Source organism: Chelonoidis abingdonii, chromosome 3 (genome assembly GCF_003597395.2).
Source record: "Chelonoidis abingdonii isolate Lonesome George chromosome 3, CheloAbing_2.0, whole genome shotgun sequence".
Classification (NCBI taxonomy): domain Eukaryota; kingdom Metazoa; phylum Chordata; order Testudines; family Testudinidae; genus Chelonoidis; species Chelonoidis abingdonii.
The window spans coordinates 109826927-109848939 of record NC_133771.1 but is presented as its reverse complement, the minus strand read 5'-3'; the positions used below and the strand labels follow the sequence as shown (position 1 = coordinate 109848939).

At 42.7% G+C, this 22013-nt stretch overlaps 1 protein-coding gene across 1 annotated transcript in view; it reads right to left on the bottom strand.

The window, feature by feature from the left end:
• Window positions 1-4519: 4519 nt before the first annotated feature.
• The window catches only part of ARFGEF3 (ARFGEF family member 3), a 130631-nt gene continuing 113137 nt past the window's right edge, over window positions 4520-22013 (bottom strand). Inside the window, exons 26-35 of the mRNA XM_032769946.2 lie at window positions 21583-21680; window positions 19488-19632; window positions 18670-18798; window positions 17311-17487; window positions 15981-16095; window positions 15061-15163; window positions 14176-14307; window positions 12481-12611; window positions 7298-8516; window positions 4520-5023 (exon numbers count right to left, since the gene is read on the bottom strand). Coding sequence (XP_032625837.1) covers window positions 4832-5023; window positions 7298-8516; window positions 12481-12611; window positions 14176-14307; window positions 15061-15163; window positions 15981-16095; window positions 17311-17487; window positions 18670-18798; window positions 19488-19632; window positions 21583-21680 — 2441 coding nt within the window. The 3' untranslated portion in view covers window positions 4520-4831. The remainder of the gene's footprint in view (window positions 5024-7297; window positions 8517-12480; window positions 12612-14175; window positions 14308-15060; window positions 15164-15980; window positions 16096-17310; window positions 17488-18669; window positions 18799-19487; window positions 19633-21582; window positions 21681-22013) is intronic.

Genomic DNA, 22013 nt, shown 5'->3' with positions numbered 1-22013 from the left:
AATATAAATCTCTTTCTCTAATCTTTCAATTACCACAGTAGCGGTTACTTATGTCAATATTAGATTAACAAAAATTAAACTTATGACATCCCTTTGCTTTAATTTTGGAAAAAAAAGCCTATGATTCAGGATGGACTATTTAATCAGTGTTGTGTGCAGTGGTGCAGCTGTGTTGGGCCCAGCATACTGGAGAGACAATGTGGATGAGGTATCTTAACTTCTATAAATATAAGAAATTACACCTCTACCCCGATATAACGTGGTCCGATAGAACACAAATTCGGATATAATGCGGTAAAGCAGTGTCCGAGGGGCGGGGCTGCACACTCCAGCGGATCAAAGCAAGTTCAATATAACGCAGTTTCACCTATAATGTGGTAAGATATTTTTGGCTCTGAACGACAGCATTATATCAAGGTCGAAGTGTACCTCACCCACCTTCTCTCTCTATTTAATCATACAATTTACTGTAAGCAGGGAGGGCTGTAGCATCACACCTGGCTTGCAAGCAGATAGGAAAAAAACAGACAGCGTAGCAATCCGGTATAGATTCACACCTTGGCTTTCTGTGCAGAAAAGCCCTCTTACTTAGATCAGGGGGAAGGGTAATTGTAGCTTTAAACCACTTTTATATTCCCCAGATTTTAGGGTTTTACAGCAGCATGCTGAAGCCCTGGTATAAAAAGATCCTCAACAGTGTTCTAACTTGCACTCTGTTCCATCAGGCCCTGCGAAGCAGAAAAAGTGGCCGTAGCGCTGTGCTATCCGGCAATGTCCCTGATCCTGCCCCCCACCACCAGAGGGCTGGGAGGAGGATAGGGGGAGAGCTGTTAGATCACCTCTACAGTGGTTGGAGAGGTTCCCAGAGGGGCTACAGTTGGGGGTGGCAGGGAGGGCATTTCTTCCCTATATAAACCTAACTGGGCCTTAGCATAACTGAGAATTAGCCCCTCTGAGTTTGCTTTTCCCTGGAGTTCACTGTGCCTCATCAAGCATTCTACACAAATTATTAATGAAATTATCATGCTTGTGGTTTTGTTGTTGTTTACATAAAATGTTAAAACATCACCAAGGGCAAAGTGAGGCAGTTAGATTGGGGCTGTTTTAAAGACCTGTCGTAGTGGGGTAGACATACCCTTTTACACTTATAACATTAGTTGCAAGAAAAAACTTCCCTAATTTTAACTTTTTTTTAACATGCCAGCAATATTGTACACACATTTGTTAATGTCCCCTTAAAACCTTAGGCACCGGTGAGGAGAGTGGGCACTTTTTTTTTTTTTAAAAGCAACGATATAAACTTAAAAAAGCAGTGATGTAGCCAATTAGATGCAGGAGTTTGGCTTCAAAGTCAAAAATGAAGGACTCCTCTCTTCTGCTCATAATAAGAGAGCGAGACTTGGTAGAGGCTAGGGCTGGTCGGGAATTTTTTTCAATTAAACATTTTTTCATACGAAAATGCCCATTCATTGAGATTAAGGCCAAAAGTGTTTTTGGGAAAATAATTTTGTGTGTCTTTGTTTTTAAAAAAGGTCTAAAAAAAAAAAGTTCAATTTTTCAGGTCTGAATAACTTGAATTTTTAAACAGTCAATTTATGGAACAAACCAGCCAACCATGCTGAAGTTAAAGCAAAAATGGGTCCATTTTTTTGGTTAGTGAAAAGTTTTGAGATTTAGACTTTTTTAAAAGCTCAAATTCTCAGGAGGTGGGCAAACCACTGCCTGCCCTATTGTAGTCATGGGGATAGTGGGAGTGAGGGAGCCACTTACAGCTCCCTGTGTGTGCCCATCTGCCCCAGTGTGAGGTAAGAGGATGCTGGGGAACCACATGCCAGCAGATAACTGTCCTCTATCCCTACCAAAATAAAACCAATAGTGGGGAGGGTGGCTGGAGCAGAAGTCACTTGTTCTCATTTCACGCAAGCTTAGAGATCCTCTGTCAAGGAATTTACAGCTAGCAAGCAATGGTCACATTCTGCCTCCTTCATGCTGCCTGAGCAATGCACAGGAACTAGTTCAGAGGAAAGAACATTGCCCTAAGATTGTATCTGTATGGATGCTGCCACTGTGCCCACATATTGCAGCCAGGTTGGAATAGGGCAGGGGACGGTGCAGACTCAGCTGCCATTAAGAGTCTAGTTGTACAGAATATGCTGTAATTCTCACACGGCTCATGCAGTTGATTTTAAGTTCTTTTCTTCTGTTAATTTCAGATCTCTAATTTAACTTAATCGTATATTTTGGCCTTAATTTCCCCCTATGCTGTCAAGGGAAGGAAAAAACCCCCACATGCTCCAGAGTGGTATGTGAGAGCTGACACCACAGAATGTATTACTTTTACCCAGCATACTACAACTGAGTTGTGTGCACAAAATTTAACAAATATCAGATAAACCCAATCAACTTTTTTTTGGCAATTAGATGTGCCTTTAGACAGCTGTTGAAAATGCACATTTAAGCAATATAACTAGGGTTGCCAGTGCTGACTGGAGATTCCCCCTCTACCTCCCCCAACATGATGTAATTTCATTTTCTTAAATTAGCCTATTAAAAGCTCCTGGATTGCTTTCAATAGTCACTGGGAGATTTATGTAGATTCTGGGAGACTCCAGCTCAGTCCTGGAGGGCTGGCAACCCTAAATACAATGTATGTATGGGCTCATTTCAGGTCTGGTGTGAATGGGTGAGACTCTTGTGGCAACAGATGATACACCACAAATATGCACTAGAGAGCTAAATAGCCCAGCTCATGCTACAGCACTAAATTGATGTGTAGCTGCCTGGGCTCTGAAGCCTAAAGAAGAGAGGGAGGTTCAAAGTCTGAGCTACACTGTCTACATGGTTGTTTTTAGCACCATAGCACAGCCTGAGTGTCAAACTGGGCTCTGAGACTTGCTGCCATGGGCTGTATAGACATACCCAGAAAGGTTTAAGGTGTAGAGGTACATTTTAACAATTTTATATATAGACTTAGGGATTTAAGTACAATAGAGGAACAACCAAAAGTATGATCAATCAGGGGCTATTTACTAAGAGAGCACCAGCTGGACATAATACAGGCCCTCTGCCAGATGGATAAAGAGTCCACACACAGAGATGACCCTCCATTACACCTGCCCTGGTTATTGATCAGCCAGCAATTCAAACTTACTGGCACTATCCTGTCTGTTTGAAGTCTTTTCTTCCCCCAGAATATGCCAAAGCACTGAGATTCTATCAGAAACTTAGGCCCCAATCCTGTAAGGAGATCAGCACAGGAGAAACCCTGCACCCACCTGGTGTTCCACTCGGACAGAATTCCTTGCAGAATGAGCATTTTCTTGTTGGCTGAGGTTCATCTTTTGAAATGAAAATTTTGGTTTTGTTTGTTTTTATACCAATACATGCACAGACTGTGTGCTGGTCAACTCTGCACCACCTGGGAGCATGAGGGAGCAGGGAACTCAGTCTACCACAGGCCTCCTCTGGCCAACTGAAGAGTAGCACTGCCAGATCTTGTCCAATTTGACTCATATGAACCAGCAGTACTGGCAGTAGGGGTAAATATAGCTGCAAATGGTGGGGATCCTAGCAAGCTACAGCAGGCTGTACACATGAGAATACCTTCTCCCGTGAAAACAAAGCCAATTCTATGCATAGGACTCCGGTGTATAGTAGATTTCTATTATGTTTGGTTAAATACTAGGTGTTTGCCACAATTCTCTTGGCCAGGCTGCAATTTAGCTCACTAGTGCATATTCTTCACTAGCTTCACAGAAGAACTTCCACAGTGAGAGTTATGCATGTAATAGTATCTGAAATGTGGATTAGCAGAGAGGGTTTTGTTGTATATGTGGCTGATAGTGGCATGAAGAGGAACCCTGGCAATTCCCCCTTTCTTCAAGCCATACCCCATATGTTAGCAGCAAGAAGGACCTACTTCTATGCTACACAGGGGCCTCTCCTGTGACTGGTTTACAGCTGGGATCTTCCTGAGGTGCAATGGAAAGCAGCCATGCAACACCCCAGGCTTAAAGCCTCTGCCTAGAATGTAAATTTTAATGACTACTAAGCAGCAGGGTCAATATTTTTTTTTGGTGATCTTTGACTTTTTTTCCAGATGTGTTTTAGTTTCATGTGAAACATTTAAGGATACCACAAACAATGCCCCTATCTTCACTTGTTGCACCCTCAGCTTTTTCCCTCACAATTATTCAGTTATTTAGGTGTGTAAGTGAGGTGATCCAGTTGTCTACATGCTGGGTTTTGAAGCACAATCAACTCTTAGATGTTTAAGTACAAGTGAGAGCAGTATTCACCAATTATTGAATCCTCTGAACCTTCAATTAGTGGAGTCCATAGTATTACATGTTCAAAAAAAATGGAGGCCAGGTAAAGCTAAGCTGATAACTTTGGTCCTAAATCTTGGAAATTATAGGTATCATCTGAGACCCCCATATTAGGTGAACACAGTTGCTTTCATCCCAACTGCAGCCAGGGAAATTTTGACTTTTTTCTCCTTTCCTCACTACAATCTAACTTTCACAGACAAAAATACCCACTATGAAATGTACTAAGCCTTTATGTACCAGCAATTTTCAGATTCATCTCTTGGTGTTATGTCATGGTACTTAATGTGAAGTGTAGCACTTCCTTTGTTGGGATGAGAATGACAAACATACAATCTTAAGTAGGTAGAGGACATGCTGGAGAGCTTGCTGTTTCAGAAATTATCACCACAAATAGGCATTGCAGGTGTAGCTCTGTACCAGTTACTTTCAGTAACAGTATTGTTTGTATACCTGTAAAAGCCTTTGATTCCTTCTCCCCTTGCTAATGAAACATGTTTACTTTATACAATGATATCATAGATCCTTCCCACTCTTCCGAGCCATTCTCTCACAGCCTGACGGACACGGATATCGGTCACATGACAAGTCAGCTGACTGATGCAGGGGAACACAGCTGGCTGGAGGGCGGTGAATGTTTGGTCAGGCAGGGTCTGAATCTGGTTGAGAACTGTCAGCACCATGTTGGTCCATGCCTAAAACAAAATTAGAAAAAAAAATTCTTTGCTGTACAGAATCAGAAGAGAGTCACATAAATAGCCACAGCACAGGATGGGTTTCAATTTGCTACCAATGGCACCAGTGTAAATCAGTAGTAGTCATTGGAGATACACTGGGGTATGACTGATGTAACTGACATGAGAATCAGGCTCTTTGTCTCAATGCCATCATTACATCTTAAAAGCAGATTCTTTCAAACCTGGCATTCCATTAGAACCCACTTCAGTTTTGTTGTTGTTATTAAATAAAGTCTGGGGCCCTGCTTCTCTTTCCCAAGAGAAAAAGAATTCAGTGAGGGACACGCTTGTTCCTTTAAATTCAGAGTAAGATGGACATAAGCATCGTCATCTGACTGTTCCCTTTGCAAAACACTGCAAAGGAGATTTGAATAAGGGATTAGGATGAACAGGGCCCTCTCCTCACTGAACTGAGACTGCAAATTCTTAAAGAAAGAGCACTACAAACTATACTTTCATCTGGTTAGGAGCAGGTCGTAATGGAGACGAAGGAAACTCTTACAACCGTGCCTCTGGGCACCTAAAAACTGGCAACTGTCATGGAGTCTGGAACTTGGTTCTAAATGGCAAGACCCAGATCCTCATGATCCTCTGGGGTGGGAGAGGAGAGATGATGTGGGTGGACTTTTCTGTCCCTAATAAGCTCATGTAGCAGCTAGGAAGATTGGTGGAAGGTGCCTAGGTATTGCATCAGCTGTTGCTCTGTGGCCCTGGCACTCAGTGCACATGCTTAGAGGGAGATGCAAATTGCTTTGTTTTTTGAGGTGCAGCAATTTTCAGGGGGAAATCCACATACAGTGTATGAGTAAATCCCATTGAAGTCAAATTACTCACACTTTCTGGAGAGAACAGTCTCCTCTTGGGTCACATTACATGGTAGAAAATAAAGATATCTTGAGGCTATGACAGCAGGAAAAGTCCAGAACAATACTAGCATGTTTCATATACATAGGGTACAATAGGAATCAGGAAGACCCACAATATATCCCTCATGTGATTATATATAGGGGTTTTTTTTTGTCTTAACAGAGAGTACATCACCATTGTAGTGTTTCTTCACATACTATCCTATCACAAAATGAGCACAAATCCAAAGTTTGGTGCCTGCAGTGTCTGTCTCTCATCCTGAGATGCAAATAGTAACCAGTCATGAGTTCAATATTTCTGCTCAGAACTGCTTCCTTTTGTCGGTTCCAATTACAAGAGGATCATAAGTATGGCCCTGCTTAAATTGTGGGATGATTGTCAAATAATTACAGCTGAGTTACAGACAAGACATGGAAAAACTGCAGAAAAGTAATAATAGACCTTTATTAATTGTGGTAATTTGGAAAAACCAGAGAAGACCTATTTGTTTAAGAAAAATTTGCTAGAATAATAAAAAAAACACTCAAGCATTGTGTTATGCCTGCTAATCTTTTTGGTCACTAGATATTTTGCTGCAACAATATTAGTCAATGCACAGGGCCAACAATGGGAGTCCTGCTTTGCATGGTGCTGACAGTTCGAGCCCCAGCTGCTACCAGCTCGGATAAATGGAGTTTGACTGTACTACTGGGGCGGGGGAAGTGTGTGAGGGGCAAACCTCAAAATGTATGCAAAATTGTGGACTGCTCAAAGAAAGCTAATTAAAATCAAAATTGCGGTGGAAGTCTAATATTGTGGGACCTGCAATTTCCGCAATTAAGTAAGGCCTTAATCATAAGACAACTGGTAACATAAGGGTATGTTTGTACTGGAGCTTGGAGGCGAGAGTCCCAGCCCAGGTAGATGCTGCTAGTTGTCATGCATTAGCTCAAGATAAGCTAGTGAGAACATGCCTACCTGCACTAGGAACCACACCTCCCAGCTGGAATTTAGACATGTCCTCAGTGACTTAGGCAGCTAATTGCTTGCTGTTTTGAAAATGGGACTTAGACTTCTAAGTATCATTGAAAGTCAATGGGACTTAGGCTACTAATTAGCCATATTTACTTTTGAAAATGGGACATGGGCTCCAAAGCCACTTAGGCGCTTTAGAAAAATTTTAGCCAGTATCTCCCCTTCCAATTTCCCTGAAGTCTCTGACAATTCTTCCACACAATACTCTCTCTCTGATTTGATCATGATGTAGGATCACATCAATACCAGCTTGTGGGGATACTCAGTAGATCTCTGAGGCTAGACATTTTGGTTTAATCTTTTCTACTCATTTTGGCATTACCCTACCATATAGACTACGAATTGTCCTACCTGTATTTGTGCCTCTGCATCTCTCACAGATATATTCAGGGAGCTGACTGTAGATCCTGAGCGTGGCCTCTTCTCTTGCCTCAAGATCTCTGGGCCAGCACTGAAGGAATGTCTCATTTGGCCCTGGTCCACCAGATGTTGCGGTCGCTGGGGGAGTGGTGAATCCTGCCCTCTCGAGCCCAACAACTCTCCCTTCTTTTCCATTTTGACGTCTTTGGTGAAAGAGGTCAAGTTTTGTTGCTGCTTTCTTTTCTTATACTCCGTCATGAGTTTGGAGATAGTTTTATCAGTGGCTATGGTGTAGATTTTGTTGCCAGCGGTCTCCCACCATTCTTTTTTCCTGGCTTGGTCCTTTTTCTCCATTTTAGGGCTCAATGGTGGTAGCATTTCTCCACTCCCTCCCTTGGGCGTTAGATTGTCTATCAAGTGGTCCCTACTTTGACTTCTGTCATCTTCTGACGGTGTATCTTTTCCAGACTGCCCTCCGGTTGATGGGGTGGAGGTTTCAGATTGAAAGGATGGTAGGATGAAAAAAGGGTCGCCTTTGAAAACTGGAGGTTCCTCCACATTATTCTCCAAATCCAGATGCATTTGGATATAGTTATTACAGAGCTCCATGCATAGCTTGTGAAGCCTTTTGATTAACCAAGCCCAGTCTGCATTGCTCACTGGCTGAACACTCAAAGATGGTATTCTAGCCCTCCACTGTCTCTTCTCCTTCCCTCTTGGGGGGCTGACTTGGGCAGTTTCTTCAAATATATCTTCATCTTCTGAAGAGCACTGCTGGGAGGAGTCTGTGCTTCTTTCATCATCCTCAAATAGGATCTTCTTCACCTGCTCTGCGGTGATGTTCTCCTGGTTTGTCAGTATAGCACAGACCAAGGCATGGAAGTAAATATTGAAGCTCATTGCTGACTGACGATATAAGTTGGCAGCTCCACAAATGCCAGACACTTTTTTCAGCAAACACTTCAACCCAGGTCTGGTGTCAAACTCTCTGGCTGTCCGATAAGAATCTAGCAGTAAGTCAAAGATGACAGCCAAATTCTGCATGGAAATGTACCTGAGGAAACCAGCCAGTTTGGTTTCTGGCACTTGTGTTGTCTTCTCTTCCACATGAGAGGGGCCCTTCACAAACTCTTCCAGCAAGATATCATATAAATTCTGGAGCAGCACTTGATGAGACAACAGACTCACCACTATTGTCCTGAAAGGGATACTTGATACCACCAAAAAAAGGGAAACAAATATAAGTTAACAGTTCATAATTCACAAGTTATTTCACTATGAGTTATAGACATACTGTATTTTAGAATGACTTATGAAAGCTACAAACTACAAATCTTTATTTGCTTTAGCAGTCGTGACTCACACCCATAGTCCCATTTATTACAATTGGTTGGGTAAGCACACTGAGTAAAAGTTTTCTGGATCAGGCCCTATGCTACCCTCATTCAAATTTTAATAGTTATTTCAATACTGTACTATGCTTTTGCTACTTCTGTAGCCTTTTGGCACATGTAACATTAACTGCAGGATTAAATGTTTTCTTTTTCAGTATCACAGTAACTAAGCTTTCTCCAAACATTGTACACTACTGTAACAGGAAGACTACTATGTCAGCATCTCCTGATTTTGCTTTATTTAGGTCCTTGTACCTTCTTCTCTTTTTATTGCACTTTGACTCTCTCTAGTGGCAGCAACCCTGCCACTCCTCTCTAAACTTAAACTGACATGCTTCTGAAAGACTAAATCTGCCATAGCAAAGCTGAATTTTGATTGTTTCTAATTCCTGGTTTTCATTTCCCCCCAGTAAGGCCAACAACTTCTCCCCAGAACTTCAGGACACAAGCATAAGGAATATGGTGGAGACTGCATAGAGGCTCTTGTTCTAAAACAGATATATTACATGGTTGTTGGTAAAACTAATTTAATCCAGACTGAATGGGTTAAGAACAGATTCCTCAACCTATATACACCTAATATGGGATGGAAATTACAGTACCGCTCCTAGTGGGTATTATTCCCAGACATGCAGAGTTGAGTGTTTATATCCCTGCTGCTCTCAGTGGAGATCAAGAACACCCTGCGACCACATCACTAAATTAATGATCTGCACAGCATGCCCAGGAATGCTAAAATGTCATCCTTTTGACAGGATCAAATTTTGCAGATAATTCGCCAGTGAATAATGTTTAGAATCCTACCGCATAGACTAGGCTAGGAAGAAAGTGCCTTAAAAATTATCCTAGCCTGTTTTTTTTAATCCTACAAATCACTAGCATCTTCGTTTATGATGATTTTCTTAATTGCTTTAGTCTTTGCATACAGTCACGATTGCTATGATGTCACAACTGGAACTGATGCTGTGATAAACATACCGGGATAGCAGTGCCTGTTATGACAGGAGGAACTGAGTGCTAGTATCATAGAGCTTGTGCAGCATGCTTTTGGCTATGCAAATGTGTGTTACTCTGGTGCAGGAGCTAGCTCAGATGTTGGGATGCAATTCCTGTGTGCATCCATGTGTAGCGGTCACAGGTCAGACAATGTAGTATCAGTGCTGTCATGGTAAATGTATCTGTGTGTTTGCCATGACACCTGTGGTCAGTGCAGGTGACTCAATAAATACCTCTGTGAAATCTGGAATGGTCTCATATTACATGATGATTATAGAGGAGCTCTTTTCTAGCAGGTAGTCTTCTGCTTTACAAACATTACTAACAAAACACTCTGATTCAACAAGGCACTTAAGCATGTGCACAACTTTAAGCAAATGAGAACTTCCATTGTCTTGAAGGGACTAATCATGTGCCAGACCCAGGACCCGAATTAGGGAAATCCACACCCCCTTTAATAGGCTTAGGCCCAGATTTTTAAAGGTATTAGGGTTGCAATAATGAAAGCAGCAACACCTATACTGACTTAGGAGCCTAAATCTCATTTTCAAAAGGAAGGCACTTAGGAACCAAAATCCTATTGACATTCAAAGAAAATTAGACTTTGAAGTGCCTAAATTCCTTTTGAAAATGAGATTTAGGATCATAGATCAGTTAGACTTTGCAATGCTGAGCACCGCAGTGCCAAAACACCTTTAAAAATCTGGGCCCTACAGCTTAATAGGATATTTGTTTGCAGTACGACTTGGCCAGGATGTCGTTTCCTAGGTAAAACACCAAACTAAGGTCCTGGCACAGACACATAAGCAAGAGCACGACACCAATCGCATTTAAGCATAACATTATTTTATCTTTTGTTTGCAATTGCAAATTATGAAACTATATTGTAGGAAAAAAAAAGCTCCCTTACCCCAGTTTCCTATGGAACAATGTAGCATTAATGAAGCAAAAATCAAATGGGAAAAGAGAAATCCCAGGAGGTTAAAACAAAGCTTCAGAATGGTTACAATTTTTAGCATGCAAGATTGGCACCAGATGTATTGTTGTAGAAAACAACAAGGAAAATAATGGCACAGTCTAGGTTGAGCCTTATTCTGGTGAAGAGTAGGCTAAATAGTGGAAACTCACTTACGAAAACCAAACCAAACTCCTGGTTATTGTTTAGACACTACACTGGTCTAATGATACTGGAATGGTTCAGAGTACTTGTATTCAGTACAGTGATGCTTTCCAAAAGGTCCGTGTTGCCTTATAAATGCTTGGGTATAGATTGACACTTATGTCACTGCCCTGGGAAGTGCTACAGTTTCCACTGGGACCTCTCTATGCACACTGAGTAGGTAAAGGAATGTTGCACAATCTGTCCCATTCTTTAGTATGGAGCTGGTTATTGCTCCCAGGCAAGGAGAGGGTTAAGGTCATGATCCCAACCCTCCCTGACCCCTTAAGGGGAAGCAGCAGAAAGCAGTCTCCGTGCACCCTCGAGAGGAGGCAGCATAGAGATTGCAGCTGGGGGAGACCTTTGCACACTCCTGCAGGAAATGAGGCTTCTTGCATTGTCCTTTATCCTCAGCCAAGGAAGGACCATCAAGATCTGCCCCTCATTGTGAACAAGACCACAGCTCTGAATAAGGAGGAGCAAAGGAGGCTTGCCACAACGCCTGCTTGCAGGCCATTTATCACATACATTTCATCCCCAAAGGTTTCATTGTTGCAATACATTTCCAACAATATAAATGCAGGTCCTGGATTCACAATTCTGACTCTGTCCCATTTGTGCTATTGGGGTTGACGTTAGTGTTCATCAGTGCCAAAAAGTATCAACTTAAATGTTATGTGATGAGCTCAGAACCTGAAGTGCCAGGCAATCACATGCTGAAAGATCTGCGATGGGATGACTTAATACTTGAAGAGTTCTATCTATAAGCATGCAACAATTTCCTCATCTTAGTATATCGAGCACGACCCTGGTAGTTTTGGACAATGCTTTTGCTAACCTAGGGTTAGCTTACATTGCTCCACTAGACCCATTGTCCTACATTTCTATTTCGTTGTTAATCCAATAATTTTAACGGTCCTTTAGCTGGAACAAGCAAAAATTTCCTCTGCATAATTTTGGAGCTATGGTTACAAAAAAAGAAGTGGAAAATTTTACTGACAGTTGTGGAGTACAAATTAATAATTCTGGTTCTAATTTCTACATACTATGGTCATTTACAAGACAGCACAGCAATTCTTCCCTTTATCTCCCTGGTGCCTGCAAATCTTTGAAAAACCGTTGAAGGGAATTTCTGCTTTTGATTGATGAAAAATCCAGAGAGCTGCACCGAAGGAACCCTAGCTTTGGAGATGGAAAAGAACAAGCACTGTAGGTTATTGAGTCCAACCCCATCCCTCACTCACATACACACAGTTCCCTATAAATGATTTGTTGGTTCTTTTTCCAGTCTAGTTTTCACATACCATGTGATGATGCTACCAAACTGATTGTGGATCCCTGGCATAGGTGAGCACTCCAACACGTAACCTTATTTACTTCAATGGGACTACTCAGAGTGTGTGCTCACCTTTGGGAGGGCTGCACAATCAATATTTCCTCACTTATGGGTCTCTCCTGCATGCTGATAATAGGGAAGAGAAACAACCAAAGTTCCACTCTATTAATTGATAATTCAAATTCTTAGCGAAACTGGAGGACAGATTTGCTCTTCTGCTTTCACCTCACTAAAAACATTCTTTGCCTCTTGATTAGCCCTATGAAGGCCTTTTGGAATGGCTTCTCACCTTTTCTGGGTATGCCCATTGTGTTTCTTGTCAGCAGGCAGCTCGATGATAAGCACACAGGACTGAGCATGTTCAAATCCTTCCTTGTTGTTGGGGGTCTTTGGTGAGCACTGGGTGTCTAACATGAAAACCTAAAGAAACCACACATTATGCACAACAAGCAGCTCAACACCTGCACCGTTTGAAAAGGTAACGCACACAGGAACAGAACAGCCCCATCGCCTGGCTAATGTGTCCCACCTGTGAGGGCTGTGCATTCTGAGGGGGATTATTTTCAAAGGCACTCAACTCCTGTTGACTTCCCAGGGGAAGTCAACCAAATCGCAGCTCTTGTGAATTGTCATGCTCTGTCTTGTAACTGAGCAGGTGTCACTGAAGAGACAACGTGTATGCGTATGTGCAACCAGATAGGGGTTATGGGAGTTGGGCTTCTCTGAACTTCATGTGTTAAAAAGTTACAAAACAAACAGTGCCAATGCTACCCACCAGCTGCCTTTTTGTTATTGTCCATCAGTTCCAGGTCTGCATCTTATCTGTGGAATGGGCATTCCAAGAAAGCAGCAGGTACAATCAATTACACACAGAAATTGACAGAAATGACCTGTTGGTCATCTAATCCATCCCCTTCCCCCAGGAAGGATTGTCTCTAGCTTCAAACGTTTGTCCAATTTATTTTTAATGTGATCAAAGTGACACACATTCCACTACTTCTTTCAGAAGAATGATTATTCCTATGTCTAGGAGGACATTTACCTGGATTTGCACAAAGGGCTGTGTAGTGGGGTGATCACCTGCTCCTGTCCGGGGGGGGGTGACGAGGGGGGTTAAAAGTAGCCCTGGGGAGGGCTGTGGCTGGGAGAAAGCAACTACTAGGCTGATTGGGGAAGTAGCCGCAGCTGGGCCACACCCAGCCCTATAAAAGTCTAGTGAGCCAGGAGCCAGCAGTCTCTCTAGCTGTAGAGGGAGATGGACCTGGCTGCAAGGACCTGAGGAGAGTATCTGAGTGGAGCAGGGCTGGGGAAAGACAGAAGAGCTGGGGAGCTCCAGCCTGGAAAGCCCCAGGCAGCGGCCTAGCAGGCCAGCGGGTACTGAGGAGGGCAGCCCAGGGTAGGCAAAGGCAGCAGGTCCAAACCCAACCGTGCCAGTAATGAGTAGGCCTTATACTGAGGTGAGGTGGGAATAGTGGGTGGGGATTCCCTGGGTGGGGGGGGGGGAGACCCTGAGAGAAAGAGGTTACTGCCAGGGGCCAGCACCCCAGAAAAAGGGGGCACGGAGTCTGTGAGGGACACGGGGGCCAAGTGGCAGTGGGACACTGGCCTGCAGAGGGCGCAACAGAGGCTGGAAATGCTAATTTCCAGAGACAACTAGCAGGAGGCGCCAGAGCGGTGAGTCATGCACTGCTATAGGCTGCTTGTGGAAGTAGTTGATGTGCTGCTGCCTTAAATGACAAGAAAAGGCAAGGTAAACTCCAGAAAGATGCTATTAGTATGGAGCTTCACAAGCCTACTGCCCTCCATGGGAGGGAAACACTTCCCTGGGCCTCCAGTAACAAAGGTACTGAGCAAAGACTCTTCCCACAGTAAAATTATTTGCTCTTTCCAAGAGTTTTTTGGAAAGAAAATTCTCAACGTGCCTGGTAGTTTAACTCTTGCTATATAGTTTGTTCTCTGGCTTTCTTTGTAATGAGATCATTACCTGTTGTGCCATGGCTCGGATTCTCCAGTACTCAGCTTCGGCACTGGGAGAGAGAGATGGGGCCGCCACCTTCACTTCACAGGCATCGCCACTAAAGCTTTCAGAACCACTGTGGAAATAGCCCAATAGGTTCTACAGAGAGACACAACATCAGTCTTTCACTGTGTGTAAGATCAGCCAAGTAGTTGTAGAGCCCTCTATCCCTATGATTCTGAGATCTCCCATAATTGCCCTGGCATCTCGCCTGATATTTTATTTGAACTAATGCACTGTGATTCCCTTTTAAGCAGCTTGGACTGTGATGACTCACCAGGGTTTTTGGTCACAACCAAAGACTGAGTCAAAAGAGACAAGTGTTTTAGTCTGGACTCAGTTTGTAGCAAAGGCATCACTAAGGCAATCATTTGTTTTCCCATTGTGTTTGTAAATCCAGCTGTAAGAACCGGATACAAAGACAGGTCATGCAGACAAAGTCTGATCTCAGTCGCACCTGTTCAACCCTGCTGATTTCAGATTGGCAGGGAAGCACGAAGAAGCCTGGCCACTTCCCTCCCTGATCTGTGATGCAATCCTGGAGCACTGTCTTAGGAAGCATGGCACCATGCCACTGCCATGATGTACACATTCTTTGGAAAATATACAACACTTCTCTTTCCAAGGTTATTAATCAGACCTTTCACTATGTTATGTGTGAATTAACATAACAATAACTAAAATAATAGATCTGAAATTACTTTTCTGATGTTTTTGATTTTCAGGCAGTCTTTATTGTGGCTTGGGTGAAATCAGACAAAAGTTTATCAGAAAAGGGGAATCTATCTATCTATCTAGCAAGCAAGCAAGCAAATATCAGTGAATTGAGGCTGGTTGGGATGTTGGCTTTACCTTTACTGGCTCAAGAGTCGCAGAGAACGCGTCCTGTAACGCACAGCATGCAAGCCTCCACATCTCTTCAGTAAAAACAGGCCCTGCTGTCACGAGGACATACCTGCAAGTAAGGACACTAGAAGTTATCAAGCCTGCAAGCCCAACAAAACTTTTTCTGACTCAAAGGAAGAAGGTAGAAATTGGGCTACTGGGTAGAGCAAAATTTATGCAGCTGCTTCACAAACACTGAGCTAGTAAAATGGTGTGCCAATCATCCCCTGACCATTTTGCTTAGACATTGTATTCCTTTCCTGGCTGCTATTTGCATCCTTTTTATCTATATAGATTGCAAGCTTTTCAGGGCACAGGCTGCATCTTTCTTTACTGTCTGTTCAGTGCTGTGCACCACATTTTGGGTTTGACTGTAATAATTTGCACAATGTGATGGGGATACTTGCCTCAGGAGACCTGTGAATCCCACCCAACAGCAGTTTGATTATTTTTTCTAGAGGCTGTGTATTGACTAGTGATGTAGATATTAGTGTAGAGCAGATATTTTCATGGGAGGAACATGCATGTTTATTTACATTTCCCAAAATTATGGACTTTCTCCGCTGCTCTGACAGCATCCAGTCAATATAGATGGGCCATGGACATTCCCACACATTCCTACCTTCCCCTTCGCGACTGGGAATTTGGTTTGATAACAAGCAAACAGAGTTTGGCTAACTGATGAAAATTTGATTTCAGCCCTTGGAAGCTTTTTCTAACTCTAGATTTTGCTTTTAAAGAACAAGAGACGGGTTATAGATTACTACGGAGGTACTGGCCAAAATGATCAATCTGTATGTTTGGCCAAGACTTCTCTAGTCAGGAGCCTTTGCATCACTTCCTCTTTTTTAATATGCCGATAGGAGAAAGAGACTCTTCTATATTACCTGATACATGAGCAGCCAACTCTGGAGATTGTTTCTGTAGGCTCTGCCACACAGGCTACCAACAACTTGAAGAGATCTTTTAGCATTGTATTAATCATATTCTCGTAGCCAATATCTACAGGGAACATAAAGTTGTTTTTAAGCATTCCCACCTTTGCCAATCATCTAGGGAAACAGCAGTCCTTCTTTCTGATGTTTTACAAAGTTGATTCTCTTTAACACTAATGGCAGTTTTATAGGTGTCAAAACACAGAAAATTAGGAGGAGACCTGTTCTCTTCAGGCAAGTATATGGGAATGTAAAATATTCCCACTGATACTGGGGAAAGTACTGTGTTAGCTCCTATTCCTGCCAATTCCCATCCATTATAATCTTGAGTGTAATACTCCATGACTTTATATTTTTGGAAAGTTTAACATAATCCCTTTTAAGGTAAAAATGACCTTCTCACTCTCCCTGATTTTGACTTTTTCTTGAGCAACCAAAACCAAGCCATCTTCTAAGCATGTCTAAGCGACCACCCCATCCCCTAAGAAAAGGGCTGAAACAGGCCTTTGAGGCTGCGCAGACTGGCAGCCAATCAACGAAGGCCTGCGGAGGGCCAATCAGGGGAAGGAAGAGGCAGCCGAACAGGGCAGGGCCCTATATAAAGGCTACCTAGCAGGAGGAGAGTCAGTCTCTTCCTGGCTGGTAAAGGAGAAGGACCAGCTCCTGAGGAAGGAGCTAGCACCTTGGACAGAGTAGTACTGGGCAGGCTCGGGGGAGCTAGAGAGAGCTCCAGCCCTGTTACCCATCAGGCTGCGGCCTGGCTACAAAGGGCCGAGGAACTGTACAGGGCCAAAGGGGAAGTGGCCCAGGGAAGAAAAGCGGACAGGAGGGGAATGAAGGAGGCTGCCGCTAGAGGGCCCCTGGGTTGGGACCCAGAGTAGCGGGCAGGCCTGGGTCCCCCCCTTATACTCCACCTGGCCACAGAAGACGGTGGCCAATACAGACTGCAATTTTCCCCTGAGCTAAGGGGCTAGACCCTGGGTTGTGGCTGGCCACTGAGGCAGGTGCGAGTCCTAAAGACTGCTGTTAACCCCCTCTCCTCCGGGGGTGAGTCTGGAGTAGTGGGAACTGTCAGAGGGCAGTCCTGAAGGGGATATTGCCAAGCAGAGAGCATCGCGGGTCCCAGAGCAGAATGGACAGCAGGCAAGACACCACACGCTGAGGCCGCTCCGCAGTGGACAGAGCTAATTCCCAGGATGACCAGTGGGAGTCGACCCTCGTCACAATGTCATACAGTAAAACCCTGCATCACTAAATCTGATGTTGAAGGGACACTGCTTACCTGAATGAATGAAACTTTGAATGTGTTCCACTACCAGTTCACAGGAAAGGCCAATGGCATGCTTGAAATTAGCAGATGCCACATCCCAGTAAGAATGGTCACCATGGCTACGATGGAGCCAGAGGGACATTGTGGGTAGTAGAAGATGTACAACTACATAAATGCCAAATCCTGGGCCTAGAAGGAAAACACGACCATAGTAAGAATTTCTGGCTGCAAATACCCCCTCAAACACATGCTCAAACTAAGAAATCCTGGATCCTTTACCAGACTGCGATCATGGATTCAGTGATGTTAATGAAAACTACTTCCAAAATATCTGAAACACTTGTATGGTCTTAACTAAGAGCCAGTAACGTTTGCAGCAGTGCATACACTTTGGATTGTCTGTTGAAGGTGTGTAAGTTGCCACCCATTAATTGAAGGGTACATGGAGAATCAAACTATTTTCTTGAATTTAGTGTAGATTTATTGTAAGACGTAAGAGATGATAGCACAACTATTTTCCGGGGAGAAGTGACCAAGAGCATAGCGAGCTATTCAGCTGTTAATAAAATAAATATTGCGCATGACAGTACTTAATTCTGAGTTTGACACCAGCAACATGTCTTTTATTCATCAGCCAATTATTTGTGTGGTTTTAATATAAAACATTTATAACCATATATGGCGTGGTGTAAAGGCATACATGTCTATATTAGGGTGTCTGATGCACAGTTCTGGTTCTGACTATAGGAATGCAAACTGAGCAGTGCAATTTTATTCTGGACGAACATTCAAGGAGGATTTCATGAAGAGTGTCTAATAATATACAGAGAACAGTCCAGCACTTCAAGAAATAGGAGAAGTTTTTCAAGCAAATCCAGCTTTTACCTTGCTTTGTTGTAAATATTTGTTCTGAATAAAAAACAACAGATGTGCAGGGAATGTACCAATCTATATACCAATAGCAGATGTGCAGGGAATGTACCAGTGATGTCATATCACTCTACAGATTGGCCTTCAAGGGAGTGGAGAAAAGAATACTTGCATATCATAACGTGTAAAGAACAAGGAGAATCATGTACACTAGACAACAGTGCCAATTAAAAAAATTAACACATGCCAACAGCTACCACACAATTACCACAGTTATCCCTTTCCCCTCCCCTGTGCAAAGACTATAATCTTTTTGCTGAAGCTCCCTTGGGAGCCAAACACTGTGATCTTTAATCAAGCCAAGAAGTTACTGATGAACACCACAAGGACAATATCTCCTCTCTAGAGGAGCTAAGCAAACTATCTTCACAGTCCTTGCTAGTTTAACAAGGATTTTTCTGTGTTTCAGTAGCAGATGTTCCATAAAGTCATTGAAATTACCAGGAATTTTGGCAACATCTCTCAGCAGCTCAAAGAGTAAATCCAGGGTGGGTGGCTGGTGCTGGCGGGGACAGTTGGATATAGCAGTAGTTAATTCTTCCAGCAGAATGATCCAGACATTGATAAGGCCTAGAAATATGGACACATAATGAGAAGCTAGAAGTAAGGTGTGGGGAAATAGATGAGAAGCTATTTATAATGCATTTACTGGTTTGATCATGGGCTGGGGTTGGTTTCAGAATGCAAGGGAGATGAAGGAAAAATCTCCTGTGAGCTAGATAATGGGTTCCTAGTCTTTCCCCCCCCCTACCCATCTCAATACAGTTTGTGTGAGCGATGGTGATGGGGCATTGTCCATTTGAATCTCTCTCTCTCTTCTCTCCACTCCCTTCTCTCATTTACAGAGCATCTATCCCCCTCCCACTTTACTCTGCCTTCTTTCTCCCTTCATACCCATTTAGTGGATGGAACGGTTAGGTTATTAGGCTGTCATTGTGATTACTTGATCCCCTCACCCCAGAGAAGTGTGGGTCTGCGTATGCTATGTATCACCGAGTATAAGTGAGGTGAAATCACCTGAGTATGCATGGGAGGATACAGCTAAATTAGATGTGTGTTCTCCCCACTGAGAGGAACCAGCACAGCAGTGCTTAACTTGCTACATATATGGATGTGTAAACAATATAGATGTAGGGCAACACCATATTTCTGGACACTTTTTTCTGAACATTTGCATCAGTTGGCCAAATTCACAATTATACGTGGAGCTGATTACTTTCTATGTGTAACCACATAGCCATTATTTTAAATTCACCTACCAGAGTCATCCTCAAAGTCAGAAAGGACACACTCAATCCCATCCTCACTGCTGGCTGATCGCTCCTGCACTCTTCGGGGCAAGTTGGCCAGCCGGCCACTGAGGAAAATTGGCTTCAAGGGCATTTTGTAAATTTTGGCTAGCAACTAAACAAAGAAAAAATGTAACATGGGAAAGTGTAGAAGTGCCGTCATGCCACACACCGGGAAAATAAGTATTAGAATGACATTAATATTTGGGATGGATAGTGGCATGATAAGGTCCATCTAGTGGCAACGAACACAGGACTAGGAGTCAAGAGCTCCACCCTCTACTGCTAATTTGCTCTGTGACCTTGGACAAGTCATTTAAATAACCTGTGAATCAGCTCCCCAAGCTGTGAAATTCAAATAATACTGGTCCTTCCTGAGGATTAGTTGTACGCACAGTACTTTGAAGATGTAAAGCACTGAATATATACTAAATATTATCGTTACCTATCAGCCATCCACCTAGCTGCAGAATATTTTGGAGACTGTTTTTTCCTTTCTGATCACTATCCCAGTAAAGGTTGATTGCTCCTGAAACAATATATACTGGTTTGCCAACTGCAATGAACATGATCTTTGCAGCATTATATCACCAGTCACCAGAGGTAATGTTAATGCCTTTATGTTCTGAAAGCTGGGATTCCACATTTTCTGGTGCCATAAATCATTGGTACCTATGAAACTTCAGAAGTTCTTGAGTGAGTGGTGCTAACCATATGAACTGAATGGATTAAAATTCAATGTGGTATTCAAAATGGTCCCTCACAATCGCACATTGGAGCCCATGGTCCAAAGCTAATAAACTTTAGCAGTGTAGTGCCACTACCATTTTCACTCCCTGTGTTTGTATCATGTCATACCAATCCCTATAAACTAAATTGTGTTTCTCAAAATTATGAGGCAGCCTCCATGGGCCTGGTTCCCCAACATCTTCATCAGACTGCGATAGCCAACAGACAGCAAGGCATTTTAAAACCAAACAAACCATAATTTAAGGGCCTGATTCTCCCCCCTAACATACACTGAATAGGTATTTTGCAGGCAGTCCCTCTGATTTCAATAGAGTTATTTACAGATTAAGGTACTGCTTTGAGCATGGCAGAATTAGGATCTAAATTTCAGTTTGTGAACAGAGAAGAGTCCTGTACTTTGCTTGTTAGGCATTTTTGTATATAATAGAGGTATTTGTAATGTACCTATTGTATTTTTTACTCTTCTTTTTTTCTGGTAAGATTAATTAAAATGTACATCAGAGAGACAGATAGGGTGGTTCCCTTTTTCTGTGGTTGTGGTGGGAGGAAAGGATAATGTGATGTGTAGCAGATTTTGCGATTCATCAAATGCTTAACACTATCACACAGAATATTAACAATAAAAATGAATTATGATTTGCTGTGACTCCTGTTTATCTTGCTGACCAGTACTGTCTCATTATTTCCTTGTGCCCATTCCCTTCTTGCAGTCTGTCTGTTGCATCTGCTTGTTGTCTCTCATCTTATACTTGGATTGTAATTGCTTTGGGGCAAGGACACTCTCTCTGTTATGTACAGCACGTAGCACAATGGGGTCCCGATGCATGATTAAGACCTTCCCATGGTACTGTGTACAAATAAATAAAAATAATATCAAAGTGCAGACAAAAAATGTCCAAGTAGCCCTGAATAGTAACCTATGCTGTGAGCACAGGGTTTATACAGAATATGTACATCTTTGCAAGACACTAAAAATCATAGTCTTAATAAAGACACTGAATGTATGGCTCATTACAACCATCTGTAATCCACTAACCCTCCTTTTCATCCTATGACTACAGAGTGTTAACGGGCCACTTCACCTTGAATGATCCCTTTGAATATGTGCCAATCCTTATGCTAAACTATCTGTTTGACCTTGTATTTGGGGAAGGCAATCTGAGTGCCTTCCCCAGACCTGAAGAGAGCTTGCCACAAAGATTGTATACATTAAAATATTCTGTTGTGTGCATGCAAACATGATTGCTGAGAGTCAAGAAACCTAGAAGTGGTTTTCTAGTTCAGGTCTGTAGCTCTCTGTGATCATCAGGCATACCTGAGAGCACCTCCTGAGGTAATCAAGAGCGGGAAGGCACAAGTCTGTAGACACAGATCCTGACACACAATCACCAATCTCTTTACAATCCACTTCTCCTAGGGGTGGGAAGGCAGGACGCAGGAGAAGGGGGGAAAAAAAGAAGTGTAAACATAGCATTAAAAGTTATGCAACACATATTTCTCATTCAGTCTGGCTATTATGTGCTATTGACTACACTTCCCATAAACGCAGCCCTTTAGACCTCAGTCCAAAGAATTTGGGGAGACTTCTCCCATTGAACAACATAATAATGGCTGTCACACTTCAGATTAAAAGTACATTTACAAATACTTTAATAAATGGATGATTATTTTTATTACAGATGGTTATAGATCCCATAGGTTACTTATATTATAACCGGAGTTTATATTCATTTATAACATCTTCAG